At 72.7% G+C, this 16,300-nt stretch overlaps 3 protein-coding genes across 3 annotated transcripts; 1 reads left to right on the forward strand and 2 right to left on the reverse strand.

Annotated features, from left to right (window-relative positions):
* Positions 1-549: 549 nt before the first annotated feature.
* On the forward strand, positions 550-6,065 carry H696_02183 (hypothetical protein; the record flags this gene model as incomplete). The annotated part of the gene is made up of 3 exons (XM_009496081.1): positions 550-1,944; positions 2,087-4,124; positions 4,293-6,065. The coding sequence occupies 3 exons, from the start codon at positions 550-552 to the stop codon at positions 6,005-6,007; spliced, it is 5,148 nt and encodes a 1,715-aa protein (XP_009494356.1). The 3' UTR covers positions 6,008-6,065.
* Positions 6,066-6,383: 318 nt separating this feature from the next.
* On the reverse strand, positions 6,384-8,699 carry H696_02184 (hypothetical protein). The gene is made up of 2 exons (XM_009496082.1): positions 8,599-8,699; positions 6,384-8,452 (listed from the first exon to the last, which is right to left on the reverse strand). Exon 2 carries the CDS (start codon positions 8,307-8,309, stop codon positions 6,513-6,515), a length of 1,797 nt encoding a protein of 598 aa, XP_009494357.1. The 5' UTR covers positions 8,310-8,452; positions 8,599-8,699; the 3' UTR covers positions 6,384-6,512.
* A 381-nt stretch (positions 8,700-9,080) lies between these two features.
* On the reverse strand, positions 9,081-15,766 carry H696_02185 (hypothetical protein). The gene is made up of 12 exons (XM_009496083.1): positions 15,391-15,766; positions 12,980-15,240; positions 12,710-12,847; positions 11,677-12,534; positions 11,464-11,554; positions 10,669-11,301; positions 10,509-10,515; positions 10,232-10,367; positions 9,952-10,126; positions 9,700-9,857; positions 9,444-9,573; positions 9,081-9,337 (listed from the first exon to the last, which is right to left on the reverse strand). The coding sequence occupies exons 1-12, from the start codon at positions 15,587-15,589 to the stop codon at positions 9,183-9,185; spliced, it is 4,941 nt and encodes a 1,646-aa protein (XP_009494358.1). The 5' UTR covers positions 15,590-15,766; the 3' UTR covers positions 9,081-9,182.
* Between the last annotated feature and the right edge of the window lie 534 nt (positions 15,767-16,300).

The following is a 16,300-nucleotide window of genomic DNA, read 5'->3' on the forward strand; positions in this document are numbered from 1 at the left end:
GGTTTGAGCAGGTTCCGACTCGTTTCCCGGCGAGAAGAGGTCCGGCAGGGCTGCCCGTGCCCCTGGGTCTCCGCGGGTAATAATGGGGCCACCTCAGCCCAATTATTGAGCGTCTGCCCGACCCGCAACCTAAAGCCCCGAGTCACGCCGGCCGGAGGAACACATGGCCCCGTCACGCGCAGAAGGGCCCCGCCGGCGCCGATCGGCCCGCGCCCCCGTTGGCAGTCACACCTCCCATCCTCCCTCCGCACCGGCCCTCTGCCTGACGCTCTGGGCGCGCCGCCATCTAGCCAGCCCGAAGGGGGGTCCTCGATCCCTCGAAAGGGCAGGGGGGCTGTCCCCCCATACCCCGGCGGGGGCTGGCACACCCTTCTCCCCTACTCTTCCTCCCGCCCCCCCCCCGCCCCCCCCGCCCCCTCCGCTGTCTGAAGATCTCTCCCTCTCCCCCCTTCTCGGCCCGCAGCCCTTCCTGTCCCCTTCCCTCCTCGCCCGGGATCCAGACGCGCACGCTCGACGGCCTCCCTCTCGCCGGCCGCCGCAGCCGCCCGGATGAGCGCCGATCCCATCGCCGCGGCCGCCGCCATGGACAAGGCCCGGCGCTTGTGTCGCGCCGTGGTGCACAGCCTCCTGGAGGCAGTGGTCTTGGAGCCGGCTCTCGCGCCTGCCGACCTGCACCCGGCTGTCCGGCGCTGGACCGAGCCCGGCCCCCTGGCGGATCTCCTGTCGTCATTGGCACTGCAGCTCCTGCCGCCGGCCGGCTCCGGTGCCCGGAGGCAAGCTTGGCCCCTTGCCGATGAGGACCGTGTCCTGGAAGCATGCCAGCTTTTGGGGGCGCTGTTCACCTGCGCCGGGTATTCGGACATGCGTGCCGGGCTTCCCACCGCCCGGCAGCTGCTGCTCCGGTGCGCGCGGCCTTCCTCGGCCACCGGCCCGGCCGCCCTGCCGCCACTGTCTGGGCTCTTTGATGTGGACGAGCTGGCCCTCGACGCGACCGGCGCCCGGGCCGGCGCGGGTCCGGCTGCCGACCCATTTGCCGCGGCCCTCGCCCGGTCTCGGCGCGACGTCAGTCACCTTAACGGATACCGGCCCCGAGACCCGGGGGCTTCTGCCCTCCCGGTCCCGGTGGCCGAGGCCCTTCTGCGCGAGTCCCTGGCCACCGCCCTGCCCAAAGCGCCCCCCTCCGCCGCCTCCGCCGCCGCCGCCGCCGCCGCCGCCGCCGCCGCCGCCGCCGCCGCCGCCACCACCCCCACCACAATCCCTGATGCCAGTGGGGAAGATACCCCGGATCCGCTGTGGATGGCACTGTCGTTGTGCCTCTCGAACTTGCTGGATCTGGTGTGCCTGCACCCGGAAGAGGCGGCCGTGCAGCCGCGCGCCATTCGCCGCGCGGCCGGCCGCGCCCTCAGCCGCTGGGTGGCCCTTGTGGTGGCCGTCTGCCCGGGGGATGGCGCTGCCCCGGCGGCCGCCCTGCGGCCCGTCCTGCCGGGGATCAGCTCGACCCTGGCGCGGCTACTGGCTCCCGGGCCGGGGGACAACCTGGCCCCCCCGGCCCCGGGCCTGGCCGGCAGCGCCCTCCTGACCTTGGGCACCGCCTGGCTGGTGAGCTTCTCCCGGGGGATTGTCCCCGATGCCGATGACCCGGCCGAGGCCCAGCAACGCGCCGCCCGGGTGGCCGACACCGTGCGTCGGCCCTTCACCAGCCCCACCCTCACCGGGGTGTTGAATGCCACCGGCCAGGGGGGCCTGGACGCGGGGGTCCTCGGCCGCCTGCCCGGCACCGGGGCGGCCCGGCCAGACACGGCGGTGGAGGTGCTCGCCTCGTCGGACGTGGGCCCGGCCGACGAGGCGACCCCCCCGGCCGATCCCCGGCCCGGCGATGGTGCCCGGCTGCCGGTTGATCCGACCCTCTCGCGGCTGATGCTCTCCCTCAGCCTGGGGCTGCTGGTACGTGTGACCGTCCTCCCTCTTCGCCTTCGCCGCGCGCCCTCCTGCGTGGGCTGTGGCCCGTGCAGATGCCCGCCGATCTGGTCTGACTCTGCCCCCCATTGGCCCCGCTCTCCCCTGCTCTTTTGTGCTTTCGCCACAGGGCACCGATCCAGCACTGTCCAGTGCCGTGGCGGCCGATTGCGTGTTCTTCCTGTTGAGTTCCTTCGAGGCGGAGCGCCACCTGGCGCAAGCCCTCAGCCCCGCCGGCAGTGCATACCCCCCGGACCCCACGCAGCACGGCATGGGGTCTCTCGATGTCCAGGCGGCCGGGACCCTCGATTCGGCGGCCGCACTCAGCCAACTCCGAGACCGCCTCTGGGGCGCGGTGTCCCCCTCCAATGCCGAGGACATCCTCTTCCTTCGCCCTGGTGCCGCCACCGGCGCGGCCTCCCTCTCGGCCGCGGCTTCCTCGCCGCAGGACCGCCTCCGCCAGCTGAAACTCCGGGCCCAGGGGGGAGCGCTCGTGCCGCCGGCCGCCGCTGCCGCCGGCGACCCGGCCGTCGCACCCCTTCGCACCATGGTGGCCGGTCTGCTGGATGCCGGCCTGGCCCTTGTATTGGACTCGCGGGCGGGCCAGTTTGGCGCCGGGACCGGGGCCGGGCCCCCCGCCCCGGCCCCCGGCGACCTGGGCGTCCTCCTTCGGCGGCGCGCCGACTCCCTGGCCCTGGCCCGGCTGGTGGCCGGTGCCCTGTTGGTTTGCCCGACCGGCGGCCTGCCTGGCACCGATGGGCTCCTGGATGTGGGCCCCCGGGCGCCGGCTCTCATGGCGGCCGGCAGCATGCTGCTTGGCGAGGCGCTCCAAGCCCCGGGGGCCGAGGCGGCTCTCGGCCGGCATGGCGGCCCCCAGCCCGCCCAGGTGCCTCCCACCTGGGAGTCCGTCGGGCAGTCGCTCGGTCGGGTGGCCGGGCTCCTGCCGTCGGCCGGCCGGGCAACCCTCGCCTCGGCAGCCATCCTCGGGGCCCAAGACCCGGCCTCGGTGCGCGGTCTCATCCAAGCCGGCATGTACTTCGCCGAGGAGTGCTTGTCGGCTGGCGGCGCGACCGGCGGCGGCACGCCGGCTGGGCTCCTGCCGCTGGCCGGGTTCGGCCTCTTCGCCGGGCAGGTTCTCTGGTCGGCGGCCGGGCCTCTGCGCCTGGGCGCCCCGATGGCCATCGGCGGTGGCGACGGCCCCGCGGCCACCCTGCAGACGGTGGCCGAGTTTGCCCTTGGCCTGGTTGCGTCTGCTCTGGCGTGGGTGGGTGCCTTGGCGCCGGGGCTGACGCCGAGCACGGCGGCCCCCAGCCGCTGGGCCGTTTTTGCCCTGCTCCACCTGTGCCATACGGCCGGTAGCCTGCTGCACCTGGCCATGGGCCCGGGGCCGGCCGAGGGGGCCAGCCAAAGTGCTCCCCACCTTCGACGCCTGGTTCTCGAGCGCCTGGCCGGCCTCTGGCGCGACCAGGCCTTCCCGCTGCTGTTGCTCTCCGGCAGCCTGGCCGCGACGCCGGTGGCCGACGGGGCCCCGGCCTTCGGGCACTTGCTGCTCGGCCCCAGCCCGGGGGCCAGCCCCTCGGCGCCCGGGCCCGGGCCCGGGCCCGATGCCGATCCCCTGACGCGGGCCATCCGAACGGGGGCCACGGATTGCATTGGGCTCTTCTCGCTGCTGTTGCTGGGGCCCCAGCCGGCCGACGGGGCGGCCGGCGTCGCCTCCTCGCTTGCCTATGGCCCCCCCTCTGGGGGTCTTGTTGGGGCCCACTCGGCCGGTGCCCTGGTGTCGGGGCTGCTGGCCCGGTCGGCCGATCAGATTTCCCATTTGGTTTGGCAGCAGCTGGGCCAGGCGTCAACGCAGGTGGCGGCGCTCTTGGCGTCCAGCGGGGCCCCGGCCGGTGCCGCCGAGGCCCCGGCTCTGGAGCGTGCCCTGGTTCAGTCGACCACCGGCGCCTGCGGGCTCCTGTCGGCCATGCTGCACCTGAACCGGCAGGTGTTTGACGCCCAGCCGGCGGGGCTCAGCCCGGGCGGCCCGCAGCGCCTGGCTGTCCTTGCCCTTTTGCGGGATTCGGTCTCGCGTCTGGTCGACGTGCTGGATGCCGCGCTCCACATTGCTCATGGTGCCGGCTCCAGCCCCGGGAATATGGTTGCCCTGCTGAGCACCTTGACATCGGGTATGCAGATGCCAGGCCTGCCGGCCTGCCGGCCATCCTCCATCTTCTTTCCATCTGTCTCTCTCTCTCTCTCTCTCTCTCTCTCTTTCTCTCTCATCCTCTCCTCCCGCCTCCTTTGCCATGGAAAATCCGCTGACCCTCCTGTCTGCTCCGCCATCCGCATCGTAGTTCTTCTTCAGTATGCCTGCGCCATCGAGCGCGCCTGCGAAGAGTACATTGTCATGCCACCGGCAGCGGGAGCGCCCCCCGCATTGTGCCCCTCATCCGGTGAGGGAGGTTCACTCCCCGGGCTTGAGCCGGCCTTCGCCGAGTGGCTGCGCACCCGGCGTCAGCTCGCCGCGGACCGGGGTGCCGCCGAGTCGGCCGCCACCGCTGCCACAGCTCCGGCTGGTCCCGAGCCCGAGCATCGGCCACCCCTCAGTGTGGATGATTTCTTCGCGGACCCCCCCGCCTCCGAGGGCGCCGATGAAGACCCGGCCACATGCCAGCAGTCCGACGAGGCTGCCGAGTCGGAGGACGCCCCGGTCGACGGGCTGCCCAGCTACCTGTCCTCGCATCGGCTGCTGCTTGCGCGCATTGTCCGGCGGTACTGCCGGGTGGCCCAAGTGAGCGACCACTGGCCGGTCCGTGTGTTTGCCCTGCGCGTGGTGCGCTTCTGTCTGGGAGACCTGGCCCTCCTGCGCCACACGCCCGGGGTGCTGGCTTTCGTGCATGATGCCGTTTGGCCGGCCGTGCTGGGGTCCTTCGCGGCGCTGGATGTGGCCCTCGGCCACGGGGAGGATGTGGACGCCCTGCTGGAGAGTGCCATCGAGGGGGTGGCCTTGCTGTGTGCGCTGCTCCGCCGGCCGGGGCCCGATGGCCGGGAGGCCCTTGGCCCGGGGGCTTCTCGCCGGACCGGGGACCTGCCGCACGATTTGGCCGCCTTCCTCCGGCCGCGGATACTGGATGAGGTCCTGCGGCCGTTGGTGGTCCGGGTCCGGCGGGTGCTGCTGCCCCTGCTGGATGCCGGGTCCGAGGGGGATCGTTTCCGCGCGGCGGCCCGGCTGGCCGACCGGTGCATCCAGCTGGTGGACCTGCTCTTTGTGGCCGACGGGCCGCCCAGCGATCCGGGCACCGTGGGCGATGTGGTCGGCCTGCTGGCCATGTGCACGCACCGGACCCGGGCACCGGAGTCCCTGCGCCGCCAAGCACTGGCGACTCTGGTGGGCCGGGTGCGCCCGGGAGCCGCCGCCGGCTCGCCCGCGGCGCCCCTCTGGTCGTATCGTGAGGCCATCCGTGCGCGGTATGGCGGCCAGGGGGTCGGCGTGGTGGCCGGGCCGCGGGATCCCTGGTGGCCGGGCGCCCCCTCATCGACGGCCCAATTGTCGGGCCTGGCCCAATCCAACCCCACTTCGGTCTTCACCACCCTCCGGCTGTTGGCCCTGGCGGAGTATGTCCGGGGCGCGGCGCGGCAGACCCTGCGGGCCATGGGGCCCGAGGTGGAGCCCAGCCAGCGCCAGCTGCTTGAGCACTATGCGGCGGAGGCCCAGCCGGATGCGGCCAAGGCGGCGCGCGTGCGTTTGCTCCAGGCCGGCCCGGCGGCAACGGCCGCACGGGCCGCCGAGATGCCATCCCAAGTGGCGATGGTGTCCTCGACATGCTCCACGGCCGCTGTCCAGGCGGGGGCCCCGGCTGGTGCCGAGGCCGGGGCCCTGCTTCCGGTCGCCACGGCGGCATTCCTTCGGCCGGACCTTGCTGGGGGGGCGACCGAGTCGGCCCGTCGGGCGGCCACGCGCCTTGGCATTCAGCCGGTCCCGGTGCCGGTGCTGCCGAGCGAGCGGGCCTCGCTCTTTGCCACCGACATCGCCATTGACCAGCTGGACCTTGCGGCGTACATCCTCTAGAGAGCCATGCCTTCCCTCGCGAAGGGGAGGGGGATCCAATAGATCATGCGTGCACCGACTCCGCCCGGTGTCGGGGTAGCGGGGCTGGGCCGGGTGGCGGTCCCATTTTGGCCCTCTTTTTGTCAGTACACAGGGTGCCGCCTTGGGGGTGGGAACAGCCAGTCCGGGAAGACAAGTGCACGTGCATGTGCACATACACTCGCACACACACACACACACACACACACACACACACACACATGCATCCATCGAAGCACGCCTCAAGGAGGCATGTATCCTTGCATGCACACATATGCAGACACAAGGCATACAAGCACGCCGACGCGCACATGCGCTGACACGCAAATGACCGGGGAACAGTGCTGGCGGAGCAACTTGACAGGGATGCCCCCTGCGGGCACGCATGGCCGAGGGGCAGAGGATGATCTATATTGTTCGGACCGGGGATACAGGAGAAGGACGCGGAGGAACCGGGAGAGTGGGCACGGCCGAATGGGGCGGCCCGTCACCGCTGGTCGGTGGTCTGACCATCGACCAAGCGGAAGGGTGTCTGAGTAAGGCAAAGAGCCGGAGGGACCTGGGCCACCCGGAGGAGGTGGGCCAGCTGGTCGGAGCCAGGAGAGGGTGTCTGGCGATGGAGCCCCGACGCCAGACGAGAGGAGGACAAGGGGAGGGGCGGTCCCCGGGGAGCCGGCTTGGGCCGCGCCCCATCGCCGAGGGCCAAGCGCCGTTGGTGCTGAAGGATGCGCCCGACGGTTCGCGGCGACACGCCCAGCATTTGGGCGATCTCCGTCCGGGACAGGGCCCCGGACAGGCTGAGCACCCGGGCGCGGAGTTCTTCGCGCGGAAGGGACGTCCGGGTGGGCGGGCTGACAACCTGCCGGCCTGGCATGAACAGCGCCAGGGTGCTGCGCACCGTGTTCAATGCCACACCCACCTGCCGGGCGATGGCCGTCGGCGTGAAGTCCGGCCTTTGGCGAGCCAATTGGACGATGGCCTGCTGGCGGGCCGACCGCGGCCCCGGGGAGCCCCCATCGCCATAAGCCCCGGCCGGAGGTGACGCACCCGCGATCTCCCCCGGGGGAGATGCCCCCCCAGTGGGGGATATCCCGACGGGCGTCGCTGCCGCCCGGTCCAGCACACCGGTCGAGGACGCGTTGGCCGGCAACGAGTCGGCCGCTGGTGGTGCTGGAGCGGCGCGCGGCTTGCGTGGCGGTGTCAGCGCCTCGGGGACACGCGCGGCGGCCAGGCGCCGCAGGGCCGGCACCGACAGGCCAGCCTCCTGGGCAATGGCCCCGAGGGACTGCCGGTCGAGCGGCGACGCGGCCACCCGGCGCTCCAGCAGGACGAGTGCCCGATCCGCGGCCCCGGGAGCAAGGCGCTCGGCCCGGTGCCACACATGCCCCGGAATGGTGGCCTCGGCCAGGGCATACACGCTCTTCGGATCCATGCCCAGGCGCTGGGCCGCCCGGGTGACCGTGATGCCCGGCTCCTCCTGCAGGAGTTGGGCCACCTGCTCCTGCCGGCGGAGGGACCGCTGGCGCTTGGGCCAGGCATACCCCGGGCGAAGGGCCCTCACCGCCCGGGTCACTTGCTGCACCGTCAGCCCAAGCTGCGCGGCTATGGTGGCCGAGGTGGCCCCCGGGGAGGCCTCCACCAGGGCCAAGATCGCCTGATAGCGAGCCAGCGTGGCCGGGAGCAGGCGCGCCGGCTGCGGGGCCACGGTGCTCGGCTCTTCAACTGGCGGCCGCCGTGCGGCCCGCACACCCAGCAACGCCTGCGCCGACTGGGAGAGCTCAAGTCTACGGGAAGCATGCCCGTCACCGGTGGTGCCGCCATGGCCGCCATCGACACAAGCTGCCAGACCCGGTGGACCGGGCCCCAGGATCGGCCGGCCAGCCCCAGCAGCCAGGCGGCGGAGGGCCTCGGTTTCGCGAACCTGATCCGGCCGCCGAACGGTCGCCGCTGCGGCCGTGGCCGCCGCCGCCGCCACCAGCGCCGCGTCGTCGCCCGAGGCAAGTAGCTCCAGGCGATCGGCGCCGACCGCTCGGTGGGGGATGTACAGGCGCAGCACCGACAGGCGGCTGCCCAGCCCCGTATCCTCGTCAGAGGCAGGCCCCGGGTGTGGGGAGACCGGCACCTGGGCCCCGGGATCCGGTGGCCCCGGCAGGCCGAGGCCTGGCTGTGCGAGCCCCAGCTCAGGGAGGCGAGTGGCCGCCGTTGCCGCTGCCGATAGTCGCCTCCCGGGAGATGGCCGAAGGATTCCAGCTGGACACCGAGCGACAGCGGCCCATTGGAGCATTGTGCCCGACGGCCAGGACCAGCTTGGCTTCAGCCCAGCAGAGACCAAGGGAAGGGGGAGGGGGGGACGAGGTGCAGTGGCACGGGGGCGCACAAGAAGAAAAGCGGAGCTCAGGGTGTGGCGAGCCGGCCAGCGCCAATGGGCTGGTCGAGGGAGGGACGGAGGGAGGGAGGGAGAAAGGGAGGGGGGAGAGACGGTCGAGCAACGGCGAGTAGGCGTGAGTCCAAAGCACCGGCAGCCATGTGGGTGTTCAGGGGGAGGCGAGGGGCATGCAAGGGCCGATGTGCACCATGGTGGGGTGATCAGCCCAAACGGCGATCCAGCTTGTGATCTTTCCCTCCTTCCTGCTGTGATTGGACACACAGGAGGAGGGCGGCGCGTGGGCGGGGCGTGGGAGGGGGGGCAGAGAGCCAGGGCAGAGATGCGCAAGGGAGCGCAGGCCAGGAGGATATCGGTCCGGCTGCGTGCGGAGAGCGGGGGCGATCAGGTGTGCGTAGGCTGGATGAGCGGGTATGTGTGTGTGGCAAGGGGGAAGCAGGGGGCTCGGGTGGGGGTGGGGGTGGGGGGAGGCGGAGGGGGAGTAGCCTGGATGGCCGGTGCCAGGGGCCCAAGGTGTGACCCGAAAAGCCGAAAGCACCCGGGCAGGCACGATCTTGGCCCCGGGCACGGCCGGGGAGGGGCAGGGCAAGGGCGACGCGCGCATCCCCGGCCACAGGGCGCATGAGGGCGGGAGACACAGGAGCGACTCGATGGGCCGGGGGAAGCACATGCCCACGCATCGGCCCACGCTGATGGGAACACATCGACGCCGCCGGGGGGGGGGAATCTATTTATTGCAGGCTGGCTGGCCTGGTGCAGGGGAGAGGCGGGGGATCAGAACCCGCCGGTGGAGCGCGCGCAGGAGGCCCTTAACTGGGCCAATTTACCAAGCAGCAGCCGAGCATGCTCCTCGTCAACCAGATCGTGGGCAAGGTACCCGGCGTCGAGGGCCAGCAGCTCGGGGCACAGCCCGGCCGGGCTGGCTGCGTCTGTGGGGCGGTCAGTGTCGGCCGGCGTGTGTGTGTGTGTGTGTGTGTGTGTGTGTGTGTGTGGGAGGGGGGATGGCAAGAAGGAAGGTGGCCCGGCCGCACATACCGGCTACCGGTGTGGGCGGGGCATTCAACCCCCCTGGCAGGCTGTCCGCCAGGGCAAGAAGCTCCCCGTACATCAGTCCATCGGTCGCGATCCACGCCTCGAGTAGCATGAGTGTCAGCGAGAGGTGGTCCTGACCGTGCGTGTGGGTTTTTTTTTTCCGCCGTGAAGGTGCGTGAGAGTGAGGACGGAGCCAGGACGACGGTCAGAAGAACATGCGTGGGCAGGCGGGGCGGCTGGGAGCAGGACGGATGCGCACCGAGGCCCGGAAGTCCCCTGCGCCGATCAGCTTGCTGATCGAGGCCAGCAGGAGCACGCGCTGCGCCCGGGTCCGGAATAGATGGCCCAGCAGCGGGTCCAACACACTGTCCACCGGCTGGAGGCGCGCGCTCCGGGACCTGCGAGATCCCACACAGCCTGCAGGGCGCGAGAAGGGCGGGCATGGGGCGCCGATGTCCGGGTGTCAGCGCACAGACACATAGTGGCAGGCTGTAAGGCTCCGGGGACGCACCAATGGGGAAGGAGGCGCCCTGAATGGAGCGCTGCAGGCGCCAGATCAGCGGCAGGGCCACCCGGACGGATGATGGCGCCGCCGAAGCGAGGGCCGGCAGGGACAGCAGTTCCAACGCCCGGGCCGCAATGTCCGGCCGGTGGTCGGTGAGCAGGGCCACCAGCACCGGCAGCAGCTGGAAGCCCCACGGGGGGGGAGGGGGGGGTGAGTGGATGTGAGGAGGGCACGGAGAGGCGCCGGAGCGCAGGCATGCACTGGCCATTTCCGCGCGAAGGCGCACCTCTGTCGTCGGGAGAAGCTGGCGTGCGGCCAGGTGGTCGACAATCCAGAAGCTCATGGGACGCAGGGGCTCCGCCAGGAGGCATCCCTGGAGGGCCGGCGTGGCCAGGTGCGCAACGGCCCATGACAGGAAGAAGCTGTCCATGCACGCGTGGACCCGGGGCCGGGGCCGGGGGAGGGAGGGAGGTCAGGGGGCGGGCGGGCGGGCATATGTAAACAACCAACAAGGAACGGGCGCAAGGAAGGGAAGAGGGAAAGGCAGAGAGGCTGTTCCGCACCCGGGCTCTGCTCTCGCCGGTGTTACATGTGGCCCGTGAAGGGTGCATGGGAGTCAGGAGGAGGTGTTAAAAGCAGGAGTCGATGCCAGACGCACATGCGCGCGCCTGCATGCCCCCCCCCCCTCCTGTGCTTCACTTGCGAACGGGGTGCCTGACGTACTAGCGCCATAGTTGGCCAGGAGATCCTCGTTCGTCGGGCGCCGGGGGCCGGCCGGCGAGGCAGCCGCCGTCGCCGCCGCCGCCGCCGCCGCCTCGACCGCGCGTAAGTCATGCTCGAGAAGGTCGCGCGTGGCTCGCAGGGCAGTCAGCTGGACCCCGGCCGGCGCGGCGCCCGAGAGTGCCCGGCCGAAAAGACCCTGCAGGGCCGGATGGTTGAGGAAGCGCGGCAGACGCTCCCCCGCCAGGGCACTGGCCCGGAGGAGGGTGTCCCACAGGGTGCCGCGCGGCCCGGCGGCCAGGGCCTCGGTTTGGACCATCTCGGCCGCGGCATATATCACATGTACCAGCATGCCGGCCGGACTGCCGGCAAAATGCCGCGCCAGGACCGAGTCCCCCGGGAGGGCGCCGTCCGGCGCATCGGCCGGCCGGGCCAACAGCGCCAGGATCAAAATCCCCCGGCAGGCCCGGGGTAGGTGCTCCGGTGTGAAGACACCGGCCGGGACCGGCGGCGCCGCGGCGCCCGCCGGCCGCGGGGCCGACAGAGGGCCTGCGGCAGCTGACAAACGGAGGGGACGCTGCTTCGGCGTGGTGCCCGCCGCGACCGGGGGCTGGCCGGGATCCGGGAACAGGTTGGCTACACCCGAGGCCGACATGGCGGGGTACGGGCGGGCGGGCGGGCGGACGAGCGGGCGGGCGGGCGGGCGGGCGGATAATGCATTGCCAGGTGTCAGTCACAGGTCGGCAGGCCCGGCGCACGGGGCGGCCATCCCAAAACGTGGCCAGGGCTGGTGCGTGCCTTCACAGTAGGCCAGTAGATGCCCGACGGCTTGGGAAGAGCGCCGGCCTCGGGCCAGACTCAGCACGGCCGGCACGGCCGACGCGACGACCTGCATGCCGGAAAGCACCGGCGGCCGGGCGGTGTTGCGGGTGTCAGATCAGGACGTCACACGGGTCACAGCAGGGACAGGGCGCCAGGACCCGAGGAGAGGGGAGGGGGGGGGGGACGCACATCCGGCGGGCCGGTCACCGCGGCCACCTGCAGGGCGAGCAGGGTCTGCTCGAAGCCGGGAGGCTGGCGCAGGGCCAGCCCCGGGCTCGCCAGGCGGATGGAGTCAGCCAGGACGGCGAGGGCGTGGCCCGCGTGAGTTGGCCCGGCCGGCGCACGCAGCCGGGCCAGCAGGGTGGCCAGCATGGGCAGGCGCTGGTGCAGCAGCCCCGGGTGCGTGCGCAGCCAGGCGCCCAGGAAATGCGCCACGCCGGCCAGCGGCGGCCCGGCTGGATGCTGGCCAGGCTCCGACTTCATGCTGGCCGGGTCCGCGGGAAGCTGGCGCCACAGCGCCTCGAAGGACGCCTCGGCCAGGAGCTCCGAGCACCGGGCCAGATGCCGGGACTGCCGGGCAGCCGGATCGTCCATGTCATCGGTCTCCCCGGCGCCGAGGGCCGCCAGGCGGCTGTCGTCATCCTCATCGCCATCCTCCTGCGCCTCCTCGCCGGCGACATCATCGGTCAGGGGGTCTGGGAGCCGCCGGGCGGTGGCCGCCGGCGGAGCACACTCGCGGCAAGTGTCGCGCCTGGCCGCGGCCCAGGGATTCAGATGCGCGCCTTCGACCGTGGCATGGCCGGTGCACCGGACGCACGGGACGGCTGGCCCGTGCAGCACGGCCGACAGCCCGGCGTGAGCCCGGCCGAGAGCCATCATCAGGAATTGCGAGAAGGCGCCATGCAGCGACGCCTCGCCGGGCTGCAGGTCCAGTGTCTCGGCCGCCAGGGCCACGATCCCGGCGCACAGCTCGGCCCGAGCCGGGCCCGTGCGCATAAATGGCGCCGAGGGAAGCAGAAATCGCTCGAGCGCATCGCACGCGGCATTCTGTCGACGCGTCGGGTCAGACGGGCACAGCAGCGGGGGCAGGGCATTTGGCGTGGGCTCCGGTCTCCCCCCCCCCCTCTGCCCTCCACCCTCCAGGGCGCCGGGGGCATCAGGCAGGGGAGAGAGGGAGAGGAAGGCGGGGGGGCGGGGCGGAGGCGGACCGCGGGGCACGCACCACAACCGGCGTGCTGGGATCCAGCATCCGGCGGAGGAGTAGGGCCACCAGTCGTGCGAAGGACACATCCGACGTCGGGTGGGCCAGGAAGTCGGCCACAGCTTCGGTGGCCGCGCGTCGGACCGGCGGCGATACGTCCTGGCAGGGGGATCGGTCGCGAGAGAACCCCAGACGTCAGTGTCGCATTCATGCCTTTCAGCAGCCCCGGCAGCAGCAAGGGCCAAGGGAAGGGAAAAAAACCCAGGCGCGAGCCCGCAATGGCAAGCGTACCTGAATGCGCTCGGCCAGAAGTGCTTGAGCGGCCGCAGTGAACGTACGCCCAGCTGGGCCGGCGGCCGGGTGGCAGAGGGCAGCCGCCGCGCGCCGAACGCCGGACGACTCATCGGCCAGGGCGGCAAAGATGGCCGCCTGGATGGCACGCTGCCGGGCCAGCTCGGGATGCCGGGCCAGGCCCACAGCTAGTGCCTGGGTGGCCAGTACCCGTGGCCGGCTCGGGGCGCCGGCCTCGCCGGCGGCCAGCTGGGCCAGGCACAGAGCCGCCTGGAGCCGAAGGTCTGCCAGGAGCGGGTCGCCCTGGCTCGGGCTCAGGCCCGGGGCCGGGGCCGGGTCCAGCACCACCACGAAGGGAGACACATCGCAGGCCAGTGGCCGTGAAAGGCACAGCAGCCAGGCCCAGCACAGGGGGCTCGAGTCATCCAGGGCATTATCGGACTGGGACTGAGACGATGATGGCGGCGGCAGCACCACGGCCGAGGCATTCGGCCCGGGGGCTTGCGGGCATGATGCACACACGGCCGGCCGGCGCCCGGCCGGCAGGGCCCGATGTAGCATGCCCACTGCCAGACTCAGCTGGAAGCGCCCGGCCGCCAGGGCCAGGAGGCTGCGCGCGTCGAAGGCCGCGGTGGTGGCCCTGGTGGCCAGGTCCCGGGCCAGTTCCAGCGTCCGCCCCGGGGTCGGCGGGGAGTCGGCCTCCGGGCTGCTGGCGGCTTGCAGCACGGCCAGGGCCACATCCACCCGCAGGGTGGCCAGCACCATGTCGGGGGTCGCCCACACGCGGCGCGCCAGATGCCCGGCCAGCGGCCCGGCCGCCGGGTAGCCCGGCTCCCGGCGCAAGACCAACAGTTCGCCGATGACGCCCGGCAGGCAGCTGCCCGGCATGACGGCAGCCGCCTCGGCCCGCCAGGGCCCCATTTCCAGCAGGGCCCGACGCAGCAGCGGCAGGTGGTCCCCCGGATCGGAGCCCGCCCCGGCGGACAGGGCATGGCGCAGGGCCGCCGCGGCCAGGCACTCGGCAAGCATGCGCCCGGTGGCCTCCGGGCACGCCCGACGACCGGGCCGGGCTTTGGGTCCACTGGGCCGGGCCCGTGCACGCGGGTCCCCGGCATGGCCGCCCGCCCGGCCACAAAGCAGGCAGGGCCCGGCCCCGGGGGCCAGGAGCTCCGGCGTCAGCGGCCCGGCGAAGGCCAGCTGCGCCAGGTGCACCAGCAAGAAGGTCACCAGCGAGACGGCCGGCCCGGAGCCCGGGGACAGGCCCTCGCCCTGGCTGGTCGGCACGCCGGCTGGCAATGTCGGCGCCCGGTGCCGGTCCCCGGCGCCCGGGTGGCTGGCGCCCAGCGAGAAGAGCATGGCCCCCTGTAGTGCGGAGCTCAGCAACTCCCCCGGGGGGATGGTGGCCACGGTGGCGACGCTGGCCGGCCCGGGCGGCAGGGCCAGCGCCAGGCCCATGCTTGCGGCGGCCGAGCGAAGCCCCTCACGCCAGGGGCTCTGGGCCAGCCGGACGGCCCACAGCCCCAGCCGCTGGGCGGCCTGGCGCACGGCCGGCGCCAGGTCATCCGGCGAACCGCCGAGGGCGAGCTCCCGGCGCCAGGCCGCCCGTCGGACCAGGTCAAACACAAACCCCAAGCGCAGCTCCAGTGCCGAGCCGAAGGCGCGCAGATCGCGCATGAGGCCCCCCACCGGTCCGAGCGGGGCTCCGGCCTGGGTGGCGTCCCCCCGGCGCGAGGCCAGGGCATCGGCCGCCGCCAGGGCCTGGCAGGTGTCAGCCGCCAGGGCCAGGGCCAAGGCCACGTGCGGCGCCATGGCCGCGTCCTCTTCCGGGCCTTGGGAGCAGAGCAGCACGAAGGTGCAAATGCTCAGGCACTCCCGCAGGCAGGCCCCGGGCCCGGGGGGCGTGTCATCCCGGGGACAGGCCGACTCCTCCGGCTCCTCCAGCTCCTCGGCGTGTTCCGATTCCGTGGGCTCCAGGGCGCCGAGGGCCGCCAGGGCGGGCAGCGCGCCGGCTTCGCCCTCCACATCGCCGAGCCGGCGGGCAAGGGCAAGCGCCTGTCGCCGCAGCGACCAGGCCAGCCGGACCAGCAGCGGTCGCCGAAGGGCCCGGTCCACCAGCGCATCGATCGGCTTCGCCCCGCCCGCCAGGGTGCTCAGCTGCGGGAAGACCACCTCCTCCAGACGCTGGATGTCGGCCCGGGAGAAGTGGTCACCGGGAGATTGCACCAGGGCGGCGCACAGTCGCGCGAATTCCCCGGCGAAGGCTAGCCACCGGCGCATTGTCATTCCCACGGGTCAGCAAGGGGGCGTGCGTGTCGGGGCACCGGCCGGGGCCGGCGACGGTGACAGCAGCGACAGCGAAAAAAAAAAGGCAAGAGGAAAGCGAGGCACATTGGCGCGAGCCGGGAACGCACCAACGGGTCGCCGGAGCAGGGCAGCTGGCAGATCCAGCGCCGCGTCGATGTGCTCCGGATGGTCGGCCAGGTCGGCAATCCGCGCGGCCGGGAGCGCCACCCCAGCGGGGGACGGGTCTTCGGGCCGGCCGGGGAGGTGGCCATCGGCCGCGGCCCCTTCCTCGGCCCGCGGCTGGTCCGGCTCCAGGGGCCGGCGCATGGGCAGGGAGCCGGTGCGGAGATGGAGCGAGGGGCCGAGGGACGCGGAGGAGGCTGTGGCTGGAGCCACGGCAAAGGGTCGTACAGACGGCAGGGAAGGGGGCCGACAGCAAGGCAGGAGGCGATAGGGCGAGGGCAAGGGCGAGGGCGAAGGGAGGGACGCGGCCGGGGGCGAGTGGTGTGTGTAGTGTGCCGCGCTGTCGTGTGTGTGCGGCGCGGGTCTCGCCGGCACATCAGTGGGCGTGTGGGCGTGTGTGCCTCACCGGGAGGCACGGACGCCGCGATGGATCGGCACCGTGCTACCCGGCGCTCTCGATCGTTCCCCTGGTGCGCGAGCGGCTTTTTTAAATTGTATCACGCGCGGCCCGGGCGCCACGCGTGACCCGGGGCAGATCCGTTCTGATGTGGGCACATTCCAGGGCGTCGCCTTTCGTGCCGGCTCATCTCCCGGCGGTCGGCTGTCTGGCGCATTGTTTCCCTCTCCATCTCATGGCGCACGCGCTCCTCCTGGCGTGCCGGCGGGTGCGCCCCTGTGGCAGTAAATGAGGGGTGCGGCGCGGCGGGGTCGGGGGCCGCGAGCGTGTCCGAAGAGCGTGTGCTATTGCCACATGCGGAAAGTTGGATGCCGGGGTTGGGGCCTGCCCCGGAAGAGGGCGGGGGGAGCTGCCGGCGGCGCGCGTCTGCGCACCGGGCCAGGGTGGACGGGGGGGGG

This window comes from Fonticula alba, assembly GCF_000388065.1.
Source record: "Fonticula alba strain ATCC 38817 unplaced genomic scaffold supercont2.3, whole genome shotgun sequence".
Lineage (NCBI taxonomy): Eukaryota > Rotosphaerida > Fonticulaceae > Fonticula > Fonticula alba.

Bases quoted from the DNA above. Each gene is read 5' to 3' on its own strand.
- H696_02184 (XM_009496082.1), bottom strand. From the start codon at position 8,309: ATGCTCCAATGGGCCGCTGTCGCTCGGTGTCCAGCTGGAATCCTTCGG.
- H696_02185 (XM_009496083.1), bottom strand. From the start codon at position 15,589: ATGCGCCGGCCCCTGGAGCCGGACCAGCCGCGGGCCGAGGAAGGGGCC. The intron at 15,241-15,390 runs GTGCGTTCCCGG...GCCGGTGGCTAG, and splicing joins CCTGCTCCGGCGACCCGTTG to CCTTCGCCGGGGAATTCGCG. The intron at 9,858-9,951 runs GTGCGTCCCCGG...CGCGCCCTGCAG, and splicing joins GGGCGCCTCCTTCCCCATTG to GCTGTGTGGGATCTCGCAGG.